This window comes from Coturnix japonica, chromosome 3, assembly GCF_054131305.1.
Source record: "Coturnix japonica strain WE chromosome 3, WE-NBRP24, whole genome shotgun sequence".
NCBI lineage: Eukaryota > Metazoa > Chordata > Aves > Galliformes > Phasianidae > Coturnix > Coturnix japonica.
Window position 1 is genome coordinate 14,755,598 of NC_140665.1, and position 26,244 is coordinate 14,781,841.

Here is a 26,244-nt window from a genome sequence, read left to right on the forward strand (position 1 = left end):
CTGTTGTTAGTCCTTTAAGACAAAGTATTCTTAGCAAACTACACAAAATCTGTAGTTCAAAGTATTCCCTGAAAAGAGGTATGCATCGTGTGTCTGGATCCACCACAGGAATGAATTGTATTGACTGAGGAACTGTATCCTTTTACAGCATATCATTTATTTCATTTTCCTTTCCCTCGAACAAGAAAATATATTTTGATTCATTGTTTGACAATCCAAGCCAAGTTATTTAAAATAATATTCACTTTGTACTTAGTGTAAAATGCTATTGTTAGAGCAGACACTCTGCCTTTTATACAATATTGCAAACAGAAATCTTTAGTTTCTAGTTCTCATACAGAACCAATTTGTAAAGAGTCTTTAGGCCTCTTTGCCCTTCTCCTTTTCCCAACTGGGTCTTGCTGACACATAGAACAACAAATAGATAAAGCAAGCATGGATTCTGAGATCTATAGTTTTTAATAATTTTTAAACTAGCTACAAAATGTCAATCACTTCACAAACTGACAGGAGACATAAGGAATTTCATATTACATGCTGTAAGTGATATTTATCTCACAGTTTATCTAGAGTTCATTCATTTAGGTTTTTTTATTATTTTTAATTAAGTCAGCTACTAAACATCTCAGCGATTTGGTGTGCATAGCTCTAGGTAAGCAACAGAGAACTGTACTGATAACAAACCACATGGGGATAGCGACTAGTAAGAGAGAGCCTTATAAAAATTACATTTCTTTGCACCATTTCATATGGTAGTCGTTTCCTTCAAGAGATAGTCTTCAAAAGCAGCAGACAAACCCAATATATTACACTTATTCTTTTTGTCTTTGACATATTTTCAGCCAAGCATGTTTTGCTGGCAATGGCTAAATGGTGAGTGCCAAATCCCTCTTTTTTTCGTAATTAAAAAAAAAAAAAAAAGAAAAAAGAAAAAAAAAAAGATCATGATTAATAACTATATATATATATATATATATCAACAAGAAAAAGTGGCACGACTGCAAACTTGCTGGTATAACATAGTCCCAAAAGAGTCCGAATACTGAGCATGCTTTTGTTGTCATTGTTGGTGTGCTACTGCCATGGGAAAAAGTCTTGTTTAAGTAGGAGTCTAAATGTCTATTTATTCCTCATGCATAAATGCATAAATCACATCACTTTTTAGTGCAATGCTTGTTATAGTAAGATAATTCCACATTGTCTAATCATGAAATCATAACAACAGATAATGGCAATGAGGAACTGAAGACAGCAGGTTTAAGTGCTTAAACATCATGATACCCAAAGACAGGAGCATGGCAGTAGCTCTGTGGAATGTCACAGTTTTACAAGAACAATACTGTATATTTAAAGGTTAACAGCACGTTTAGCATTCCAACATGGTTGTCATTCAGCAAACATCATTTAAAAAAAGGAGAGGAAAAAGGAAAAGGAATCCAAACAGAAACAAGGAAAGGGAAAACCCCAAAAAACATCATAGTGAGCTATAGCCATCAAATCAGCACTATGTACAACCTTTGGAAAGAAAGATATCTAGAAAAAAATTAATTACAAGTATCATTTTTGGAAAGCTGACAAACTACACAGGACAACATTTACAATGGGGCTGATATGTGCATGTGTGCAAACCTAGTAGGTAAATACCATGATAAAAGCATGAAGGTACTGCCCTCTGGGACAGCATTAAAAGGAAATGCACTTTGCTGCATTTAACCACTGCCGAGCATCTTTGTTGCACGCTGGTTGGCTTCATCAATCCTGGTTTTATTGGAATCAGCCTAGGGAAACACAAAGAAAGGGGAGAGATGATTATGTGGCAGAGAGAGAACTTTGAGAATGCTTTGTGGGCACTCCTTTAGTTTTGGCTATATCAGGAAAAACAAAACAAAACAAAACAAATGGAAATTACAGATTAGCCTGATTCTGTGACACAAAGTAGCCTTCGAGTTTTTGTGAGCTTTTGTGTTTTTACTCAGATTTCACTGAACTCTCTTAAATGCCATGCCAGACCTGTGGCTGGTGCTAATGGTTTGCACCATCAACAGTGATGGACAACAGGATGAAAACTGTAATGTGCATATGGATCTCATTAGTGGAAATCTTGCAGTGCTTTGTAAGGCTTGGGTTCAGTGGACCTGGACTCTGGATCTTTTGACTGTGCATGTGACAAGGAAGGAAGAAGCAGGAATGACGCCGTGACTCCTCTTTCTCAACAAAGAGTTCATTGTAGCTGCAAGACAGGAACCTCTTTGGTCAGGCAGCTGCATAGATGGGAATTAAGAAGGAAGGGATTCCATCATGATTTGGGATTCTACCATTATTTGAAAAAATCAAATTGGAATTTAGTCCAGCATGGGTTGAACTGTTGATTTCACTGTCTTCCATGCTGTAACACTTGCCATGCTTAAAAAATGCTGTTAATAAAACAGCAGATTTTGGAGTTCTGTTTGAGAAGGCAGAGACTTTAACTATGGCTTTCCGTTGCCCTGCCGAAGTTAGTTTTGGAGTCAAAGACATTACTGTGGCTGACAAAAACAGGCAAAGCTCTTTTCAAGTTCATGTTGCTAGCAGAGGACTAGGTAGAAAATGCTTTCAGTGTTTGAAATTAGACCTGTGGGAAAGGTGAGGGCTGTGTTACTGCTTTAAAAGCTTGACATCAAATAGCAAACTCTTTTCTTCAGTTTGATGTCTTCATTTTTTTTAAATTTTTTTTTTAGCTTTAATGATTATTCCCAGGTCTCTGGGGTGTACCCAAATAGTGCAGATTTATTTTAAATCTTCAATTTTCAAAGGCGGGATGCTGAAGCGACTTTCCCACATTCATTTCAAAACCTTTGAAAATGGTTACACTGATCTGCAATAAATCACTCTGAAGCGTCTTGGGCTTTTCTCCCTAATTGTTCTGGCAAATGTAAATATGTATTTTTAGTTCAGCAGCGTGTGCCAGATCCTCAGCAAGAGTAAATCTTCATAACTACTCAGTATGAACCATGTTTCTGTTTTTTACCCATGAATTTGACCTTGTCTACTGCACTATAGCTTTTGCCAAAAGATTACCTGAAAGATAAATGAATGGCTTGAAAGCATTTAACTTTATCACGAAATACATTAATATTGATTGAATGTTAAGTGTAGATGTAACATAATGTTTCTAAATGGGAATACTAAAGCCTAAATTTGGTAAATGATGTTTCATCTGAGTCAGTGGGAGTCCTTGTCCAGACCTTCCCACCTGGGTCAAGACAAAATGTTTTTAGCCCCTTTTACTTTCCTCCCAGCTCTCCATTAATGGCTTTTTTTTTGGAACAGGCTGTCTTCTGGTGATGATATCTGACACATTTGACCTACTTATCATCATTTTAGTTTTTGTCCCTTTTTCTCTGATCTGAAGGAAGGATAAAGCCTTTTATTTGTTGCCTCATCTGATTACCATGAATAGATCAGATTACCTCTCTGCATTATGAAATTGCTCTGGTTTGGATGCGCATATCCAGTTTAACATAAGTGCTTTACAAGCATTTGGGTTAGCTTGCTGAGGTACCCAAGCTTTTGCTACATATGCCATCAAGGATCTTTCTAATGATGATAGTTGACTGAAAGCATGGTGCTCTGGCTGGTCAGAAAAAGAAAACCACTCCAGCCACACTGCAGTGCCTGCCACCAGCAAGGGGTGATGTCTATTGCCATGTCTCATTGCAGAATGCAAGTGGTTTTTTGGTTTTGGTTTTCGTATTTGGTGTTATCCATATTCAGTAATTTCTAACTTTAATATAGGGTTATCCTAATATTTTGTGTTTCCTTTTCTAGTATCTCATTACTGCTTGGGCCTCATGTTCTTACTCAAAAAAATTCAGCAGATTTTCACTAAGACTGAAGACGCATATTTTTATGCTGCTTTCATGATGATTCCTTTGTGTACACTGCAAGTCCATCTTTCAGAAACGTGCCACTCTTCTTAGCCAAGGGCTCTGACCAACAGGACATGCCTGTGAGGCTGGATTTAATGAATAGAGTTAGCTAGTAACGTCTTTTCCATTTGCTGTATGAAACGGTTCATACTTAACCCTGTAGGAACAACACTCAGATATGGAAGGCCAGTCCCTCAGTTAGCTGCTGCTCTCAGCATGCGCTGCATAGAGATATGGCCCACGTTTTTCATGTTCACAAGGAGCCTGGTAAATATTTTCAAATTCTAGATGTTTACAAGCATGAGCTGATAGGAGAATCCTTGCTAGGATTGCTGTGTTATGTGATAGAGTCCTGCAGATGTGGGTAAGATGCATCTGATTTCTATCTGCAGGGAATATTTCCTGCTACTATGCTATGTCACGAGTAAGATAGCTACTAATGTAGCTTTGTTCTTCCTCTGAAAAAAATAATGTATGTCGTGTTATTTAAACATAGCTATGACATGGGATGTGTAATATTCCAGTCCCTTGTTGCAGTGTAGATTGATTTACTGCTCTCTGCTGCTTTTCATATGAACAGTGGTTCAATACATGCAGACTAATAGATGCAGCTTTATGAAACATGCTTTTGACTGACACAAAGCCATGCATTCTTCTATGTTGTATGACTATGTCAGAGACCAGCTTCCTGACTATAAGGCAACATATTCTTCAAGATATTCTTTGGAATCAAACCTGAATATGGAAAGTGGACTGACTGAATCCCTGACTGCAGTTTGTTTATTTATTTATTTATTTCTCTATCTATATGTATGTGTGCATATTTGTGTATAATTAATTAACATGAAAAACAGTAATGGACATCCTGCTCATCTGAGAAGGTTTGCACGTCAGAAGGCTCAAGAGTACAAGCTCTGCTGCTTATGGCCAGTATTAACTCTAAGCAGCACATGTAAGTCCTTGGGTTATATCCTCAGGCTGCGTAAATCTCAGCTGAAGTCAAGTGTTGTATTGATTTTACACCAGATGAAGATCTAGCCTCTTATGTCACTTCAGCCTGACTGCCTGTGCCTGGAGCGCTGCCAGTATGAATGCAGATGGCTTGCAGATCTTGAGATGTGAGTATGGCAGTGAGATCCCAGCCAGGTTTGGAGGGTGCTGCTATCTGCTTCAGAAATCTGCAATGCAGCTCTGGCACTGAAACAGTGCTTTCTACCTTTTTAGCTGGTGATATCACAGTAGAAATACTGAGCTTCTGGACTACACCAGGACCATGTGTGGTTCAGTTCTATGTACACACACCAAGAGAGCTGGTGTATGTGTTGTAAGGTAATCAGGCATCATAGCAAGCCTAGCTGGACTGTTACTGTGCAGCAAAGCCTTGCTTAATGCATCCCCATCTTCTTTTTGTGACTGGTCCTCTAAAGAAGCAATCCTATTCTAAATCACTTGTGAAGTTTCTGAGGGAAAGAAAGTCTGGGATGGCTTAAAATAGGCCAGGAAGTGCCAGGGTCCAAATTCCATGGTTCTGCACAACTCAGGGTATTTTTCCATACCCAATACCCTTGCAGAAGGAGCCTTTATTTGTGCTAAGGAGTCTCCTCACTAGCTGTTGTCTTGCAAACTCAAAAGTGCTGGTTCAACCCAACCAGACCTGAAAGTTACTAAAGATCCACAGCAGCAAGCTCTGCTTTGGCCCAAAGATTTGGAACAGATGAGAGAGAGGAGCGCTTAGCAGTTATTTCTGTCATTTGTCCTCCTCAGAGCACAATTAAAACTACAGCATGACCCCTTCTAACGAGCTGGGAACCAGCTGGTAGACACATCTGCCCTTCTTATGCACAGCCTGTGCTTGCAGAAGGGAAAACACAGCCCTTTTGGGGGGTTCTCATAGAAACATCAGCTCTTACCTTCTCCATGATCCTGTCAATCTGGCGATTCTGTGTGTCGATCTCATTGCCCATGTCCAGGGCCATGTGACGTAAGTTGCCAATGATGCCGCTGACCTGCTCAAGGTTCTCATCCATTTCATTTTCCCGGGCATCGTTTGTTACCCTTGGAGTAAAAAAACCAAAGCAATTATTTCAAATTAAGAGAGAGGAGATTCCCCTGAAACTCTGATTCACCCCAAACCTGTCCTGCATCCTCCATTGCCTGTCAGCTGTGGAGCATGCTTTAGTGCTCAGCTTTGAGAAAAGGGGGATTATTAATTTGCTATCCTGAAAACCTTCATGTGCTTATTTTTTGGATGCTGGGATTAATTCTCTGAGTTTGTCATTCTCAATTTGTACTGCTCATTCCTTGTGCTCCTAAAAGTGTTGCTGTCTGAGCTTGTCTGAATCACTTATTACACCTCCCTGCTAGCAATGGGCTTTCTCAAAAGATGTGGAAGAATGAAAGGATGCTTCATTTGGATCTGTGTATGATTACAGTGTGGGAAATGCCAGAGTGTGGTGGAACTGAAACTGTATCAGCTGCTTGTGTTCAACTACACAGGGTACTGTACAGTCCTCACAGACTTGGGGCTTGCCAAAATATTGGGCAAGAAAATCCTGACCCAACCTCGTATTTAATTAAATGTAATTTCAATAGATAGAATCAAATTTTCCCAGATTATTTGCCTTTAATAAAGTTGTCTGTTTTTGGCCCCATCTTTTACAGTTGCTTATTTTTTAGAAAGAAAAACTCTTGGTTGACAACCAAGTTCAGTGCTCCCAGGACTGAAGAAGCACATGAAGACTGGCATTTGGAAAAGTTTCCCACTCATAAAATCATTCCTTTGAGTCTCTTGTGGAATTTTTTCTTCATAGAGGTGCTAAAAGGGCACTACAAGCTATTCGTGGTAGAATTATGCCATGGCATAACTTTCTTCACTGCTGTTCTGTTAGCATGCCCCAGCCTTTGCGTTGATGGGGCTGCTATCCAGAAATAATAAAAAAGAGCGAATGGCAGACCCAGCAAACTTAAATGGCAACTCCAGCCCACTCTCCAGATTGCATGACAGCATTGTTTCTGTCTCACTTATTTCCTTTTATCACACAAGCCAAAAAAATAAATGGATAATGGTTTTTGGAAAGATAATTACTTATTAATCCAGTGTCCTTAATCTTCAGAGATCAAAGCTCTGCCTACTGGTGTGCCTTTATCCATTCAGCTTATAACATTGTCATCTAAATACAGGCTCTATAAGCACTGTAATCAGTATGTACTTGTTGCTGAATCTCCATATACAGGAGAAAGTTTGCAGTTTAGTTGCCATTAGTATAGCTGTGTGTAGCTTTCACCTGAGTATTGCCACTGAAGTGTAAAAAAAACCACATGGTTTTGGTTTTTGGGCAGCTTAGGAATGGGGCATCATTCCCTGTTCAGTGAGGTTCTCTGTATGATCATGAGTAGGGAATTGGTTTTCTCAGGAACCGTTTACCTCTGGTAGAAATTGTACTTCAAGTTTTGTGCTTGGCTTTGCTTTGGCAGAGAGCCTGAGGCTCATTTCTTTTAGAAAAGAGAGGAAGAGCTGCTGAATGTTTTGGTGCATAGTAACATGGTGGAAAACACTGACACCATCACATTACCCAGTGTTGCCGAAGGAGTTAACAAGTGTCACAGAACTCATGACCATATGGAAGAAATCTAAATATATCAGTGACAAGGAAAATAGAGAGAAAACAGTGGATAAAAAGGCTCACCTGCGGATAAAGCCACCACTGATGGCCATCTGCTCCCGTTCATCTACAACACGTGCAGGCTGGCTGGCTACAACGCCATCCTGATTATTGCCCCAGGCTTTTTTGTAAGCATCACTTGATTTAAGCCTATGCAAAAAAGTTGATGAGTAACAAAGCATCCAGTGGACAAGGACAAATGCAAAATTTTACTTCTCGAAGCTAGAAGCTGAATCAAGCAAATGAATTTTCAGAGGGTCACTGACTGTATACCGATATATCATAACCCTGAACAAAAGGATGAGTTTTTGTTTAGTTTTGGGGTGTTTTTTTGTGTTTTTTTTTTTTAAACTTTACTGCCACAATAACTGTGATAGTCAGAGGTTTTGCATCCAATAGGGTGAATTGCAACTGTTAAGTCCACAACACTTCACACAAGTTTTTGGATGTTGACTGAGTTTCCAGAAAGGAAAAAGAAAAAAAGGAAAAAACAAAAACCAAAAAAAAAGGGAAAAAAAAAAAAGAAAAAAGAAAAAGAGAGAGAAGAAATACAGATAAGTAGAAAACATTGTTTCATTTCAGTGACACATACGTTGTGACATCAAACACAGAACGTATTGGCAGACAGACATAAAAACATAACTGCCAAGTATAGTGTGTACATCACATCACAGCAACACACCCTCTTAGAGTAAAAAGGATTTGGCTGGGCTTTAACATTTTACAATGCAGAACACTGGGCTTCTGCTGTTGGTAACATATATGTGGCATAAGAGGCATTTAAAGCCCCTAATCTTTTCCAAGGTGGTTTGGGGGCTACTTTATCATAAAGTTCATAGGGTTTGTTAGATTTTCAAATAATATATCGGTACATGAAAATAGTAATCATACATCTACAGTTGATGTACAAACCTTTGTCCACAGAGACAAAAAGTAAAATAGGCAGAAGTGAGATGAGTGCAGGAGAAAAGAATAGATACAAGCAATCTAGCATCAGAAAGGGAAGTTTGTCTACATTTTCTTCATGCACCAGCTACAGGCATGAATAAGAAGTAAAGCATTCTCACTAAGCACAGTCGCTCCAATAGTTTGTCATACTCTTAATGCATCAGCAGTAACAGCCTTCACAATAAGCAAGACACAGGCAAAAATGGATCATTACTTCCTTCAGTATTTTTAAACTACAGGACTTTATAGTAGCCTAGCATGTCACTGGATTTGTTATAGTTGTTGTTCACTTTCAGAAAGCCATTTTTGACTGAGCTGCCGTGGACAGAAAATTAAAATCCAGGCATACCTTCAGTGGCAGATTAGCATGTGTAGCATATTTAGGGTTGCTGCATTGTAGCTGTCAGACAAGACTGAACACTTAAGCAAGACAGCATGGGCGTTCAGGATCTCTAGCTGCAAATTCTTGATTTTATTCTAGAAATGAAGCAGTTTTCAACAAACTTGTTGGGAACTGCAAATCCCCACGGTTTCCCTTCTCTTCAGTTAGCAACAATCAGTCATATAAATAGCCCTGTGGCTTGGATTTTGGGAGAGAAACAGCATGCTTCTAGGGACTTCAGGAAAGGACACAACAAACTTATCTCTGGTTTTATGTTCTCTCCTTCCCCCCTGAAGGAGATCCGTATCTGTGAAGCCTGAAGATGTGTTGCATCCTTCAGTAGAGAATTAAAATACAGATGCAAAGAGGATCTTTCCCAAATAGTCGTCTGTTGTTTCGTTGCTTACTTACTATTAAATTTGTGAAGGGTTAAAAAGAGGATGCTTGTCTTATTTCTCCATAGATCTCTGAAACTATCCATTGAGTTTTGCATTTCTAGAAATAAGTAAAAGTATCTCTTGTGTATTTTTAGGTGTTTGTCTGCTCTTTATAGCCACACAACTCAGAGTCTGTGTTAGAAGTGAATGAATTTACACACCCAGACCCCAACCTGTATTTTATTGTGGAGTTGCAATTAAAACAGGTGGAGCCTGGGCCTGTTCAAGGTTAGTAGCATTTGTCCTTTTGACTGCAGCGTAGCCTAAGTTTCATGACATGGGCATTATAGGTCTTCTAAGAATGAAGGGTCAAGCTTTACATTTTGGTATGACTCACTGAGTTATATTCACAGTAGAGTCCTACTATATGTGAAATAGTTAATCTTTATGAAATATGTGCATTTAAATTACCACTAACCAGAAATCATGGTGATACTGATGCTCAGAACTATCTGGATTTCTCTCCCTCCTACACTACACTTTTCAGAATATCATCTTATTTGTACCAGTTGGTCCCTGGCATGGTGATTAAAGGAACCAGCTACAAAAGCATAATTCATCCATATTCTGTTTCTAAACATGTTCACTGATTAGCAGTGCTAGATTATGAAATCGCACTGCAGTCTGCAAAGGCAGAATACTGCCTGATCTCTGGGAGGACACACCTTGAAGAAAGAACATCAAGCATATACAGTATTTTTCTGTTCTTGCACCTATTGATTTCGTGATACTGCAGTCATTGTGGTAAATGCTTCAGTGCCCTGTGTCAGGTATTAACCCCATCCATGCCACAGGTCCGGCTGTCAGTTCAGAGCAGCCTTTCCTACAGAACAGAACAATTAAATCTGCTCTGAAAAATGAAGATTCCTGCAAAATACATGATGATTTTTTGTGTTTCACAGAAGAACTTTTGTTGTTGGCATATGCTACATTTCTCCAGGAGGAGCAAGATGCTGTATTGGCTCACTCTTCTTTAGCTTGCAACAGCTTTTAGAGCGTGGGAGTGTTTCAGGTGCTGCTGCTGCTTAATTCTGTACCTGCAGCTCTCCTGCACTTGTTCAACTGCCTGTTCTAATTCAGAAGGCTATGAGGGGTACAGCCAATATCAGAACTGGAAGTGGCTGCAGGAGGGCATACTCAGAAGGGCCATGTGTGTGTGTACCTCTTTCCATTTCTCATTGCCTCTCTTCCATTCTGTATATCAAGGCAATAGCATACATATTCTGTGCAAAATGTTTACCTCTGCAAAGTATTTGTAGCTGGGTACACAGGAGCAAAACCAGTTTTGAAATCTGAGGCAGTAACTGCATTGTGTCCCAAGGGAATTCTCTTCAAAATAAATCAGGATTGAAAAGGCAGAAATCCAGTCCTAATCTTTCTGTTCCGGGCCAAATTTCCGCTGAATTCTATGGCAGCTCTCTTTCATTTGGTCTGGATAATCGTTGTAGGACTGACTATGAATAAAGATTCTGTACCACGCAGAAAGTACAGTACTGCAGAACCACTGCTCTCTGCCTTGTTTCCTGTACAGCCTCTGGCCAACCACTTATAAATGCTTTCACTGTAACCTGTCTGGTTGCTGACTTGTTGCATGCTAGGTTTGCTGTTCCTTGAGAAGTTCTGGTCTGCACACTTTGACCCTCACTTCCTACACCTGCATAACAGCATTTCACATTTTCATCTGGCACTTAAAACAAGCTTTGCATTACTTGGAGGACAGTTTCGTTCAAAAGTGATGGCATGCAAGCACATTTGATACATTTCAACATTTCTGCTTAGTGTACATGCTACCCAAATGAGAGGATATTTTTGGCATGACATGATTGGATTTTCTCAAATTTGGTTGTTTATGACAGGATGAAAACCATTTCAAGTTGAGTTCCAATTGTGAAAAGTCATGTCTTCTTCAGTTTTGTCAAGAACAGTTTATGTTGAGCAATGAGAAGTATGGTTTTCATCTATAATTTTGACTAGTGCTTATTATCACCTCTTCTGCATTTTTAAGCTGCGGGTTTTTTGTCGTTCCTTATTAAACTTGTTTGCAAAAATGCTTTAAAATTTAGGACCTCCAGGAGTAAAGTAGCTCCAGTGGTTTTGGTCTCTGGAAAATGGAACCACTCAGTACACTTTGTGTAAAATGTTGAAACTTTTACCATTGGAAGGTGTCAACAGTGAAGCTTTCACTGCAGTATGCCTGATTTTAATGCATCTACAGTAATTCCCAGTCAGTTGTCTATGCTATGAGATGAATGCGTTTGAACCAGAATCGTTCCTTCTGCATGCCACATGCTCATCCTGTCCGTGTGCCTAGCAAGGATGAGCTTCACAAGGCCTTTGGAATTAGCCTTAAGTGCTCAAAGAGATGAGGCAGGCAGCACCTACTTGTTACATGGACAGACACAAAGACCACAGAATTTTCCTAGGTCCGTCAAATTCTTTTCTGCTTCTTTCATGTCCTTATTGATTTGGTCCATTCCCTCTTCGATGCGTTCCAGTTGTTCTGATTAAACACAAGTATTTTATCCCCACAGAATGAAGCAGATGGAAAAGGACAAAGAAAAAAAAGACAAAAAACTTCAGACATTCACTGTGACAAAAAATAAAAAACAAAACTGGACACCACATAGCAGAGCCGGTACCCAGTACCTACTTGTTACAAGGACATATGAAAAGGCCACAGCATTTCCCTAAATCTTTTAAATTTTTCTCGGCCTCCTTCATGTCTTGGTTGATATGGTTCATGCCTTCTTCAACACGATCGAGTTGTTCTGGTCAGGACAAAGGGATGACAGTGTGGAATGAATTGTATTTTTGTTTGTTTGTTTTTGTCTTCAACAGAACGTGAAAAGTGACCATGTGGAACTGAATCAGGAATGAAGCTACAATGCATTAATCCAATCTGATGCATTGTTAAAATGATGTAAGCCGTTCTGGATGCCGAAGATGGTTTTTACTGATACGGAGAGAGTAAAAGAATGGTGGGAGATGTTCAAAACATATTAATTTAAACAAGATGTAATGATGTAGAAAGGAAGGGTTATAAACTTCAAGGTCCAGAAACATAATACAATGCACCACTTACTAAGACACCAATGACATCCAAGAGAAAGAAATATAAAATGTTATTATTTTGCATTTATTCATGCTAATACAAGAAAAAAGGTAACTTTCCATGGAAAAAACCTGTTACTTACACTTACAAGTGCCTTGGAATTAGGTGAGGTGTGGCAGTGAAACTGCTTGGGTTAGTGGGTGGCTGAGTGAGACAATTGGCAGTAACAGGACCAGAGATGGTGTGCGAGCTGTTAAGAGCTATGTCCAAGTACTCCTTTTTCCAGGGACTGAGAGAACTGAAACCTGCCTCTCTGATTGGCTTTGGAGGTTAATCTCGAATCTGCATTTGTCTTTGGGTCAGATTTTCCTTCTTGTGTGGACACTGTAAATCAGGGGTAACTCCTGCAAACAGGGTGGAACTACAGCCACCTCAGGAGCCTGATGCTCACTGAAAGAGGACCACTGGCTGTGTGTGGCATACACTGTCTCTGCCCCAAGCAGTTTTATGAAAATAAACAATAGGTGATGAGTAAGGTTTTTCAATGGGGTCACTTCTGGTTTGCTCCGGGACAAGTGACTGAAGCACTGAGTGCAGTAACCAATCTAAAAGCAGCACTGTCACTGATGGCATTAAACAGAATTTGTCTTATTTCTGCTTAAGGCTGACAGTAATTTGGTTTTCTTTTAGTGACTCAACGGTTCAGAATAATTTACTGTTTTAGAATGCCACAATGTAAAATTGTAGGACCAGATTCTTCGCTGATGTAAATACATAAACAGATTTTAGATCCAATGGGATTGGGGATCTTATGTGGAGTTTGTGGTAGTTATGGCATTTTACACTGCTCAAAAGATTCAACATTTGTTTCATGAACTCAAGTGTTACATGTGATGAGAAAGTTACTTGGAATGGCATTTCAATCCAGTAAAAATATGTATATACCCAGGGTGGCCGTGAAATAATCACATTCCTGTTCCCTGTACTGAGCAGAAAAAAAAATGTAAACACAGAATTTGAATCGAAAGGGAAGGAACCAAGACTGCATTGGTTATAGGAGAAATCCAATGTCATCTCAGATGTTAACTGAGCTCTGCCAAGATATAAAAAATAAAAGGGGGGGAAAAAAGGAAAACATTATAGAAAAAAAATAATCATGTGCCTATTGACGTCAGTATGAAACTCTTCCTGACTTGTTTGGGAACATGAATAGGCCTAATTTCTTACTTGGGTTTCTATTAACAATTGAGGCTTAGATTTTCAAAGCTGTCTGGGGGATTTGGACACTCAATTCCCATTAAAATGAATTGTATTTAATTAATTTTAATGAGAGTTGGGCATCTCACCCCTAGAGGGCCTTGAAAATACTGTCCTAAATTATTCAAGCTGAAATAATTCAAATACTGGACTTAAAATGTTTGTTTAATCCTTGTATGAAGCTGGACTTGGAGAAGAAGCGCTATGTAGGCATCGCTGGCTGCATCTTCTCTTCAGCTGTCAGTTCTCATTCTTCCCCAGCTGGATGTGCCTGTCTCCTGATGGCACAGGCACTATGGACCCCAATTCCAGGGAGGATCAGAGTTACCTGGCAGTGTCCTCTAAAAGGAGCACGCATAATGTGAGCAAAGGATTGGGAAACTGATAAGGAAACCTGAGAGGTACATTGCTCAAGTTTTGCCAGATAAACTACTGAGAAAACAACTGGAATCACAGAATCATTAAGGTTGGAAGAGACATTTTAAGATCGTGAAATACAAGATGATCCCCACCATGCCCACTGACCATGTCCCTCAGTGCCACATCTCCACAGTTCTTGAACACCTCCAGGGATGGTGACTCCACCACCTCCCTAGGCAGCCTGTGCCGCTGCCTCACCACTCTTTCTGAGAAGAATTTTTTCCTAACATCCAACCTGAACCTGTTCCGGTACAACTTAAAGGCCATTACTTCTCATCCTATCACTGCTGCCTTGGAAAAGAGGCAGACCCCCATCTCTCCACAACCTCCTTTCACACAGTTGTAGAGAGCAATAAAGTCTCCCCTGAGCCTCTTCTTCTCCAGATTGAACCATCCCAGCTCCCTCAGCCACTCCCCATCACACTTGTGCTACATACCCCAACTTCTTTTTCTTTCCCTGGATGTGCTCCAGGGCCCCAGTGTCTTTCTGGTAATGAGTGTATTTCTTGTAGAGGTACATGATTGCATTCTTTTAATGCCCACCGTAATTTTACATTTTGGTATGGATGCAGTAGCTCATGTTTGTATCCACCAGAATCTCACCAGAACAGTGAGTATGTGGTAGAAGGTGGTATTCCTCCAAGCACCCTTGTTCCTTACTAGCTCAGTCTTGTGCAGCTGGGCAGCACTCTTGCTCTGGAAGGCAGTGGTGGGAGTGTGAGCTGGCTTTTCTGCTGGCTTATGCAACATGAAGGGAATTGCTAAATTACCATTGCAAATTCTCTTCTTTTGCTCTTAAGAGCTGTTTGCAGAGCCAACTGGTTCTTAGGGCTCTCAATTAAAAGGATGTTAGCAGATGCATACTTGTCCCCATACTGTGGGTACAAGAGGTACTGACCTTTCTTTTACCAACTTTGCGGCCTGTATTTTCCTAACCTTAGTTGGGCAATTGAAAATGTCAGGTGATATTGCAGAGATCAACTGTAGATCAGGTACCACTGGTGTTCGGCTTCTAGTGAAGCATGTTTCTTTGCTCAGGTTTCTGAAGCCAAGTGTGTAGCAGGGCATTTTGAGCTTTTTTTTCCCCCCGTTTCCTATTCTGCCTGGATAGATGAGCATTAATTGAAGATCATATTTGACATGACTTAAAGACCTTTGTTTAACTTATAGCTCTCTCCAGGAGTCTGGCTTAATTTAGCCTGCTTTAGGATTTGTCTGATGCTTATAGTATTTCTGAAAAGGTACTCATAACTAATCTATCTTCCACTGAAGGAAACCTCATCAGTGTAAGAAAGCTATGCCATGTGTGTAGCCCAGAAGTCTAGACAGTTCCTAAAACCATTTGTTAGTTGATAATACAGTGGGCAACACTGTTAACTGGTTTAAATCAGCATAGTTATGCTGGCTTCATGAAGCAACACCAAATCATACCTGTCAAAGTTCTGGTCTCAAGGCAAGTAAATAGACTCATGAATCTAATCACAACTGTTGAGGCATAAATATTATAGAGGAATTTACTTAACTAGGTCACTTTGGATTTGTTTAGGTATGAATGATATTAAAATCTGGCCCAGAATGAATCACTGTTGGCAAGTGTATGGGAAACTGTTGATCACAGCCTGAACTTCTGATTAACCAGCTGAGGCAAGCAATGAGTCAGCTGCAGGAGCACAGGTGAAGGTAATTCAGCTGTGCTACCGGAACAGGTGGAGCTTGGTTCCACCACTCCCAGATCCCATTTAAGGGCTGACTGCCACTAAGGCAAGTTCTTTTTTTCTGGAGATTGTTTTTTTTGTGGAGTTTACTGTGAGCCTCCAATGTTGGTGAGTGTTTTCCCTTTATCTTTTTATCATGATAATCTTTTGTATGAAACATTGGTTTAACCTCTGTTTACCTGTCAACTGTACAGCAAGTGATTAGATGATTATCAAAATCTTAATTTATTATTCTCAAAGACATACCCTAGTCCTACTTTGTGTATTGTATTAAAGGTTTTAAGAAAGATAGTCTGCTGGCACATGCTGCCATGAGCCTATGCTAACTCACACCAGCAAAGATCATATCCTCCATCACTAATTTACAGAAGCCCTTCAAGGTTGAAGCTTAAGCATTTTTTGATAGTTTGTTGCAGAGTTCTTTAAATATGTTTACATGTACATTTATATACATGTCTATCATATGTATGGCATATAGGATAACTGATACTGTCTCAGACTGGTGGCAGAATATGCATTAGAAGTGTGTTCGTTCTGATTTCCTTCTTTCTTTCTTAAGTATTAAGTATTTCCAGTGATAGCTGGTGATCCAGTTTTCCACAAAGAATCATTTTGGAGCAAAGTACATTTCTAAAACAGCCTTTTCAGAAGTCCTGAGCTGTGACCTAGGTCAACTCTGAAAGGCATTGTGAAGCATGCATACAGATAGCGGAAAGCTGGTGGGGTGTGCCTGTGAGTGCATGTCAGGTGGTGCTAAAAACAATAGACAAGGCACAAGCTGCAATTGTGGGGGAGCTGTTTGTCTTTTGTTCTGCACTGCACTTGCAACGATAATTGATGTTATTTTCCCTGTAGAATCTGGAATAGTTGAAATTCACTGTGATCAGCTCAGCTCATAGGTGTTGTTGGAGCATCTCTAGCAGTTCTGCTTCTGACTTCTCACTGCCCATCTTAAACTGGAAGTTCTATGCAAAGTGATGAAAACTTTATTGTGAGAGTGGCAGCACTAACTGGAGTAAGCTGCCCAGAGAGGTTATGAAGTCTCCATCCCTGAGATACAAGAGATACACATGAATGTTTTCATGTGTAAACTACTGTAAGGAACCTACCTTAACAGGAGGGTGTTGGACTTCCTGATACCAGGGGGTCCCTTCCAAACCCTGAGATTCTGTGAGTTTTGTGATTCTGTGATTGATTTTTGTGCTGCATGTTAAATAGGATTTAAGCTGGAGAAGGGGCCTGCATGCAGGTTTTCCTCTCAAGAGGAGAGAAATTGCAATTATGTTTGTATTCACTGCAGTTATTTCCCCAGAGCTGCAGAAACAGGTCAGCCATAACAATGGAAAAACTTTAACATTTAAAATAAATGCAAGAGTTGTAGAGAGCTCAGCTGGCAGGGGCACTGTTAAATGGTCCCAGCCCTTTTACTTGGGGGATCTCCTGGTTATCTCAAGTTTTATCTCCATACTTCAGCTTGATCTGCTGTATAGAGGTACTGGGTAATTTAACTTACTATGTTTTCATGGGTGTGCTGCTTGTGCACATGTAATTTCTTTGCAGGTTTGGTTGCATTGACACTTTTTTTGTAGTTTATCAAGGTTGTGAATTTCCTCAGTTTTGGTGTTATGAAAAAGGGCTTTGTGGCTACTGTTGTTATTGGGCATACTTTCTTCCCTTGTCTCACTTTGAATACAAGAACAAAATTTCTTCATAATAATCTGCATGAGCATATCACCATATGTCAAAAAAAACAAAACAAAACCACCACCCACCCATGGTAGTCTAGACTGTTCTGCCTCCCTATTGTCACAATGTGATAGGAGTTTCTGAGAAGGAAATTCCCTTCCATTGGAAGAAGAAAGCCGCTGTTCTGCCTGCACCAGTTCAGCAGTCCAGGTTTATCTTTATATTTCTGCTTTGTACTATCAATTTCATTTCCACAGTCTTTTTTTAACCACCATGCATCCAACTGTTAATGTTTTTTCTAAGCCAGAGATTTTTAAAGACATATTTTTGAAAGGACTCTTCAATAATACTGTTGTATGACATTTTTAGTATGCAATGTCAGTATTTTAGTTTAAAAAGTTTTAAGTGTATTTGATTAAATGGGAGAATTAGACTCAATATCAGGGTTTTTTTAAAGAAACAACCCATAAGCATTATGGGTGCAGGTAGGCTTTGGGAAAGACTTCTGCACTGTTGTAAGCAATCTCATTCAGGAAGAACCTCATCTCATTCCTGCAGGCTTCCCAGCAGAAAGACAGTGTAGAATGGTCTTGGGTGAGAATACCTGACCTAAAAAGTAGTAGTCCTGTTTTGCAGAGGGACTGCTCCCTGATTGGTGCAGTTGACGCATTAGAAGAAAGGGATACCATCTGGAGGGACCTGGACAGACTCGAGAAGTGGGCATGTGAGAATCTAATGAGGTTCAACAAGGCCAAGTGCAAAGTATTGCATTTGGGTCAAGACAATACCAGATATGAGTACAGACTGGGAGAAGAATTCATTGAGAGTAGCTCAACAGAAAAGGATTTGGGGATCCTGATGGATGAAAACTTGAGCCAATACTGTGCTCCATCTGTGCTCCATCAACCCCAAAGACCAACAGTATCCTGGGCTGCATCAATACAGGTGTGGCAGCAGGGAGAGGGTGGGGATTGTCCCTTTCTTCTCTGCCCTTGTGAGGCCCTGGAGTAAAGTGTCCAAGCTTGGGGCCCCCAGCACAAGAAGGATGTGGAGTGAGACATTGCTGTGGCCTTCCAGTACTTTTAGGGAACTTACAAACAGGGAAGGGAGCCAATCATTTACACAGTCTGATAGTGACAGGACAATGGGGGGGGGGGGAGGGCATGGATTTAAAGTAAAAGTAGGGAGATTTAGGTTAGATGTTAGAAGAAAATTCTTTACTCAGAGGTTGGTGAGACCCTGGAACAGCTGCCCAGAGCTGTGATGTTCCATCCCTGGAGGTGCTTCAGGCCAGGTTGGGTGAGCCCTGGGCAGCCTGAGCTGGTGGGGGCAGCCCTGCCTGTGGCAGGGGATTGGAACTGGATGATCTTTAGACCCCTCCAACCTAAGCCATTCTGTGATTCTGTATTCCAGGAGCTCACTCAGTTTTCCAGCGACTTTGAAGGGTGCCAGAAGTGGCCTCTAGTTTTCTTGGCAGCCCCATTCTCTGTGAAATGGGAGTAATGAAAGCTCTTGGAAAGCTGCACTTTCCTGGAGGGTCTAAGTAGACTCTGTTGCACCAAACTGTTAGCCAACAGGAGCTAGCCAGGCTGCCTATACTGCGTAAATGCTTCTCACTGTAAAAGTCTGCAGTCCCAAAGACTTATGCTTATGACTCAGAAAATGAGTTCTACTTTGTACCGCTTAGATTGGGTTAACTCAAGATGTTTTTCTTGTGAAGTATGTTTAGCTTCAAAGCAAACTATTTTGTAAAGAAACCTAGAAACAGAGCTTTGAGCAACTGCAATGATTAGATATTCTTCTTGCCACCCACTGGAAAGATCAATGTCATGGTTTTTGTCTGTTTAACACCTAATAATCTAAAGTGACTTGTACAGTCAGCTGAAAAGAGATCACATGGCAGTGTTAGCAAATTATTTCCTTAATCTGATAATCTGTTGAGACATCCGCGAGTTGCACAGATTGCACTAATTACAGAGGGTTCAAAGTAATCATTAGTGTACTTTGTGCAATATTAGAAGTTCTTTATCGCTAAAACAGAATAAAATAAATAAATCAGGCATTATTACAGATGCATATGGCTAAAATGGACAAAACATAATTAAACATTTAACATGGCGATTAAAATATTCCCAGGGTTTGTGGCACTTGTTAAGCTGTTTTCACTGGGAAACCCATACTGTGTAGCCACAAGCTTAATTTACTGAACCATTTAAGGCATGACCGTAACCAATTTAAGGAAGGTTTTAGGTTGTCTGATTCCTTCCTGTAAGTATCAACTAATTGTGTGTCTGGCCATACAACACGCATTCCAGTTCCCACTGTCAGTAAGAGTTTAACACTGAGGTGCCTGGGCTCACGGGAGCTCAGTGACACCAACCTCAGAGCCTTGGTTCCCACTGACATCCTTCCTAGCATGGCTAAGAAGGATAACTTGTGTGTGCAGGGCTTGTCAGTAGTATTCCAAGAGTGCTCCAAAGTAAAAGGAAAAAAGCAATCACAAAATTAAGAGCTAAAAATAAAACCGATAACCCTAGCAGTCTGTGGAAAAACAAGTTAGAGAAAAGGAATGTACTTTTCCAAAGCAAAATGTGGGGGTAGTTTGAGGTACTGCTGCAGTTTCTGCTCATCTACCTCTGAGTTCAATTGCTGGATACACCTGGCTATTTACAGAATTTCTCTGACAATATTAGTGATGTCATTCATTTCTGGAACAAAGCACATTATCTACACAGGTGCTGTTTTGCTATAAATAATGTCTCTTCTTCTGTATTCAGTGATAGGTTTTTTTTTACTGCTGTTGTTCGGGAAATAAAAAATATCCATAGATAACAGAATATGCTCTGTAATATTTTTCTTGTCAAAGCAAGCTGATGAGAAAAATATTTGGTTAGTTTAAATCTTTTTCCTTAAAAGGGAAACATATAATACAAGAAGCAATAATTTGCACACATAAAGGCTAACAGAAGAAACTACTTTCTATTTAGGTCCTTATTTTATTTTTCATTCATTTTAGTGCTAGAGAAGCAGAGATGTAACAGATGAGAAGAACTTGTCAGGCTATGCAGTCCATTTCTCAGTGTTGTACTATTGCCTATAACCTACGTTTGGGCTTGATGAGCAATATATGGCATCACTGTATCATTTCCTAATACAGCTTCATATCGTGCATGTGACAAGTTATATGGGCTTTGGGGGAACTGTTTTGATACAGAACAGTAGAAATTCACATTCTCTTGATTAACTTCTCTTTGGAAGCACAGATTTGCTTCTCTTGTGGGTCTGCAGCAAATATTGATTTATTTGGGGTGTTTGTGTGTGTGGGGGGGGAGGGGCAGAAAGAGCTACCCACAACTTTGTAATATTATAAAGGGCACAGCAGTAATTTCCTGGGTTGTACTGAATACATCTAGCTCTGTCTTTGTCTCAGTCATCCACAGCCAGGGACTTGTTTAAATCTAAAGGCTCATACACTGTCCTTGTAATAAACCAACTGTACCATAGCTTTTTATGTTAAGCTCCTGTTATCCTCACTGACATTTCTATACAACAAGAAACTGCATTTTGCGCAAGCTAAAACCTTTTATCTTCTCTTGGGATACATATACTGCATGCCTCTCACTTGTAGCTAAGCGAGTGAGAAGATTACAAAGCACCTGCTGAAATGATACTGGATTATATATTTATGGAGGCAAATCATGTCATTGGATCTGGACCCAATGCTTGTATGTAGAAATGAGGATTTTGATGAGTTCAACCTACAGCTCTCTTTGATATTAATGGGAAACAGTTCAAAAGAAATACAGAGTCTCACATAGTTATTGTACATTCCTTTACCAGACAGTGAAGCTGAAGGCAAAAAGTTCCTTGGGTTCTCATATATAACCACTGATGTTTTATGGCCCTGTTTTTTGGAATTGCACACAGTTAGTACAGTACTTTGAGAATGGTTTACATCCTTACTGAAGCAATCTGAACTTACCTCCTTGCTCATCCAACATAACCAAAGTCCTGATACCAGCATCTTTACTCTACATCCCAATAGTGGTAGCAAGGTAAGGAGAGGGAGGGAGAGAAGAAAGAGAGAGAGAAAGAGAGATCAGTGAGGGAACACTCAGTCCTAGGTATGGGACATAGGAAGACAAAAGGAAAACAGTGAAAAGAATGACAAGGTCATAAGGGGCTGGCAGCACTGTCCAAAGCCCTCGTGTGACTGAGCACTGTAAAGGAAACCATATACTCTTAGTTGCGCCACCAGCACTTTAGGATTTCCTGGGATACTGAACTACTGTGAAAACACGAAGTCCTAGACCTTGAGTTTACAGTAATCACTTCATACAAGAGCTGTTTCTAAAAGGTGTTTGTTTCCAAGTTCTCTGTAGTGGGAGAAGGGAAGAAGGGGTTTTTGAAACTGCAGATGTTTTTTCATCCCACAGGAGAGATAGATGACACACAAACATATATCGTAATATGACACAGTGATTTGTATGTCACTCTTGCAACACAGAAGTCAGAAATATTTCTTAATTAGGCTTTCCTAATTAGGAAATGTATTTTAAGGTAGGGTAGCATTTCTTGAGATTAACTCATATAATTTGGCTCCAAGATCTAATAGATAAGGGTATAAGCCAACACTTCAGTGTCCAACAATGGACTTTGGATTGAGCTTGAAGGCAAGATTCTTAGAATGTCTACACTGATCTTGTCTTGGCTCCTGCAGGGGTTATTCGGAGTCTTTCAATTGCCTTTGCTGTGAGTGAGATCTGGGTAAAGCTGAGCACTTCAGGGCTCCCTCCTGCCTGAACCAGCAGTAGAGCACCTTTCACAAATGCAACTTTTGCATGCATTAGTACCATTCTGTGATGTGATCAAGTGTCTCAAGTTTCTGGGTGCTATGATACAAAACTATATCACAGACTAGACATTAGACTAGTTCCTTTTTAATTTCAATGGGGAAATTAACTCCATTCTTCTTAGAGCAGTGATAATGTCTGTGAATAATTAATAGCCTGAACAATATCTTTAATGTTGCATTTCTATAACAGATGAAGTAAAACCTCTGTGGACTGCCATCTTGCCAGAGGAGTTACCTGAATATGTGCAGCAGTAATTTAGCTGCTTCCGTGAACATAAAGATCCCTGTGCTTCCAGGAAGCAGACAGAACTGTTGATGTTGATTTTGTAGGGGCTAGGGGAGATGTAGTCATTTGACCATGGTTGTCCTGACTGTCCTCGAGGGTTTTTTTAGGCTATCCTCTCTCTCCTAGGCACATCAAGATCTTTATATTGTCCTTCCTCCCCGCTGCCCTGCTCACTGCCATCACTCGTCTTTTTGTCCAGGAGCAGTGCTGTCTCTCTGGCCATCAGCTCTGCACTGCATGTTTGCAAGGTGCTCCCAGTGTGTCAGCAGCACGCTGCATACCTTGGCTCAGCTAAAAGCCTGCCTGCAGCACTCAGGCTGGCTGGCTGGTGCTTCTCTGCTTAGCTTCAAGAGGGGCTCTGCTTGGTTCAGGAGGAAGATAGGATGCCTCTTTTTGCACTCTTCTCTGCCTCCCTTCTCTCTGCCATTCTTGATTTTAATGTCTACGTCATTGTAGAAACTGGGAAATACATCAGGTGTGCACAGCCTGGTTCACCTCCCCTTGTTTGAGCCCTGTGTAAATTGCCATAAGGAGAGAAGTCTCTTGCCCAACAGCCTTCAGGGCCCACTTGCCCTTGGGTCAGTGACCTGTCAGCTACTGATGCTGTTCTCTTTCCCTTCTTGCTCGTCCTGCCCTTGCTTGAGTGCCAGTCAGCTTTTATTTTCACAGCCTTTAGAAACTTGTAGTCCGAGGGTCATCTTAGACTTGCCTTTTTAGAAGAAGGAAGCTCCCATTAATAGCTCAGATTTTCTGTGGGACAAGTGTCAGATCTGCTAAGCACTAGATTGTTCAGTAGCTTGTAACTGTGCTCTCCCTACTCTCTTCGTACCCAAAGGTGGCTTACCTGGAATTATTTATATGTTTTTTAACATAACATACATTGTGCAAACATAAGGAGGCTGCTTGGGACCTGAGTCCTCTTGGGTCAATCAGACATAGAGCTCTTCTAAATTTTAAACTTAGAAAATCTGCAACTGATAGTGTGATTGTTCTTGGCCTTCAGTGAGTCCAACATTGCCAGGCTGAGAAATGTTTGATGTTCCTTAACCCTCTGACCTTCTGTTTCTTCAGATTCTGAGATCTGAGCAAACTGCTTTTAATTGTTTAAGATATCCAGTGACAAGAACAAGGCCTATGCTGAAAGAGGAATTCAGCAATTAGAATCTACAGTTTGTATTTCAAATTAAATACTCAAAAAGAGCGAAAAAGCGATGCAGTTTTCTTGTACTTACCTGATCATCAGTACCATTTAATTTTATCAGGCAATACTCTTTCCCTTGAGAAAGTAACCTGTAGCTCAGTCTGCCACAGCATTAATACTAATGTGAAAATATTAAGGGTGTGCATTGAATATACTTCTCTGCATCTGCAGTTTAACCCAAAACATATTAAAGCTAATAAAAAGATGCTCACTGACAAAGATCAGAGGTGATTCAGAAATCAAATGGCAATCTCCTCCTGTTCCAAGTTTTGGTTATATGTTAATTGCCAGCTTTTTCACAAAAAATTAACTGTGTACAGCCAATTAAACAAATTATATATATATATAATATAAGTATATATAAAATGTATTATTATATATATATATCCGTAGAAGCCTCAGACCCTCTTTATTTAAGGGAAGAGAGAAGAAAAATGTGGCACACAAATGTTCGTGGTGCTAAAGGAAAGACCTCCCAGCCACAGAAAATACTGGCATTTCCTGCATTATAACTACCCCTGAAACTCCCCTTAACCTGAGTAGGAGCAGATGTCAGCAGATACACTTGAACTGGTTGCTGGGAGAGCATGTAGCAGGAGGTGACGAAAGCTTTGTTTGCACATTACCAGCACATATCATGTTTTACAGCAACTGATCATAAAACCTTGGCAGCAAGTTCCCAGCAGAGCCACTGTTACTGGGGTAGGGACTGTGTGCTGGTGCTGTAATATTCTGGTCCAGAGTGCCCAAGAAAGGCTCTCGCTCATGTATAGTTCCTCTCAGCACCAAGTGGGATCCTAAGTGGTAAGCCATGAATGAGCAGAAGCAGCAAGATCTGTGGTGTTAAAAAAAGGTGTTCTTACAGTATGCTTTCCCCAGAATGAGGGCATTTCTGTCTTCTGTGCAATGAGGGAATTTTTTAGGAACTCCAGTCATTGCACAGGCAATCCTCCATTTGGTTAATGGCAAAATAAGGTTTCTCAAAGAACATGGTGCTGAAAGGTAGTTCAGGCCAGAGAAAAGTACAGCTTTGACGGAACCCTACAGAGTTCATGGAGTACATGCCACTTGAAGCCAGCTTTCAAAAGCTTTCTATCTCAGGGTTAGTTTTGATCTTCTTTGGCTCCCTGTTGCACCTCAGAGGAGAATTTGAACTGTTGGATTTTGGCTCGGTACAGCAAACATCTCATGCTCTTGTTCTTTGGGAGTAAAAGGCACAGCATGAACTGCTTTTGTTGAGCTATTAAACTGACAGCTTTGGAGTCCCTCTGTTTATCCGTAAAACAGGTACACCACAGATGGTAAAACACAGAACCTTTCCCACACAGCCCTTGATTGTACTCAGCCCTGACTCTAGGAGTGAGCAGGTCAGCCTGACTATCCTCCCAGACTGTGATTTCCATGGAGACTGGTGTGTATTACCAAGCCTTCTGCAAAGCAGATGGGTATGCAGACCTGGCAAACTTTGCACACAGGATGACCTCTCATAGCAGGAGGCCATCACATTCAACTTTTAAAAATTAATTACACTGGGAGAAATATAGACTCCATAATGTTCATGAAAGTCAGTGGTCTTCATATTTTTGGTAACATTAAATTCTAGTGTTTGGCTAAAGGTAAACCAACAAGAATCTGGTTTGACATGCTTTAACATGCTTTCAATGAAGCACATTTCCAGGTTCTCTGCTGGACCGTTATCTAAGGCACTGATCAGAAAGCCAGAATACAAGAATATAAAACTGTGGGCTTACAACATCTCCTGGATATGTCATCCTAAGGTAGTCTGCTTCAGTGAAACCAGTTTAACATAATAATTTAGATCACTGTTGTAGTCTTATCTATATGTTATCCTCAGTCCTCTGTAACAGCTTTGTAAAACTTTTAAATAGTAGGGTCTCAATCAAAGCCCTTTAAATTCATCTGCAAGATGTTCAGTGGAATTTGCCCAGCACTTTGGAGAAACGCATTGCTGTATTATTTCTTTTTACTACTGTTATGATATTGAGTTTCCCAAGAAAGGAAGCTGGAATTACATTTTGCAGGGCCCAGAAGTCCCTCCAGAAATACATGCCATCTCCTGTCTTTTGCCATTACAAAAAGCAGCTACTCCAGCTGTGACTAAGCCCAAAGTCTGATTCTCATAATGATAAAAGGGAGTAAAGTATCAGATGGAGAACGGGAATCACTAGAAATACCTTTTCCTGCATTTCAGGAAGTAGCCTGAAAGATGCATGTACACTCTCAGTTATGTGAAGAATACATAAACTTCTACTTCAGTGCAGAATTTTGCTTTAATCCATAGGGATTTTAGAGTTTGTTTTGAAAAAATAATATAGACAATTGTACACAAGGACAGGCTGATGTAGATAGCAGTTCCCAGAGACACTAAGGAGAAATGTTAACACCCTAAAGATAAAAATGTGGTCGAAGAAACA

General features: G+C 40.3%; 1 protein-coding gene across 2 annotated transcripts in view; it reads right to left on the minus strand.

The window, feature by feature from the left end:
• Positions 1–440: 440 nt before the first annotated feature.
• Positions 441–26,244, minus strand: part of SNAP25 (synaptosome associated protein 25) — a 63,340-nt gene continuing 37,536 nt past the window's right edge. Inside the window, exons 4-8 of one of the 2 annotated variants that reach the window (XM_015857143.3) lie at positions 21,450–21,498; positions 11,720–11,837; positions 7,595–7,720; positions 5,819–5,963; positions 441–1,778 (exon numbers count right to left, since the gene is read on the minus strand). In XM_015857143.3, the coding sequence (XP_015712629.1) occupies positions 1,710–1,778; positions 5,819–5,963; positions 7,595–7,720; positions 11,720–11,837; positions 21,450–21,498 (507 nt within the window). In that variant the 3' untranslated portion in view covers positions 441–1,709. Of the gene's footprint in view, positions 1,779–5,818; positions 5,964–7,594; positions 7,721–11,719; positions 11,838–11,987; positions 12,106–21,449; positions 21,499–26,244 lie in introns of both variants that reach the window. The other variant, XM_015857144.2, reaches the window with a different exon arrangement.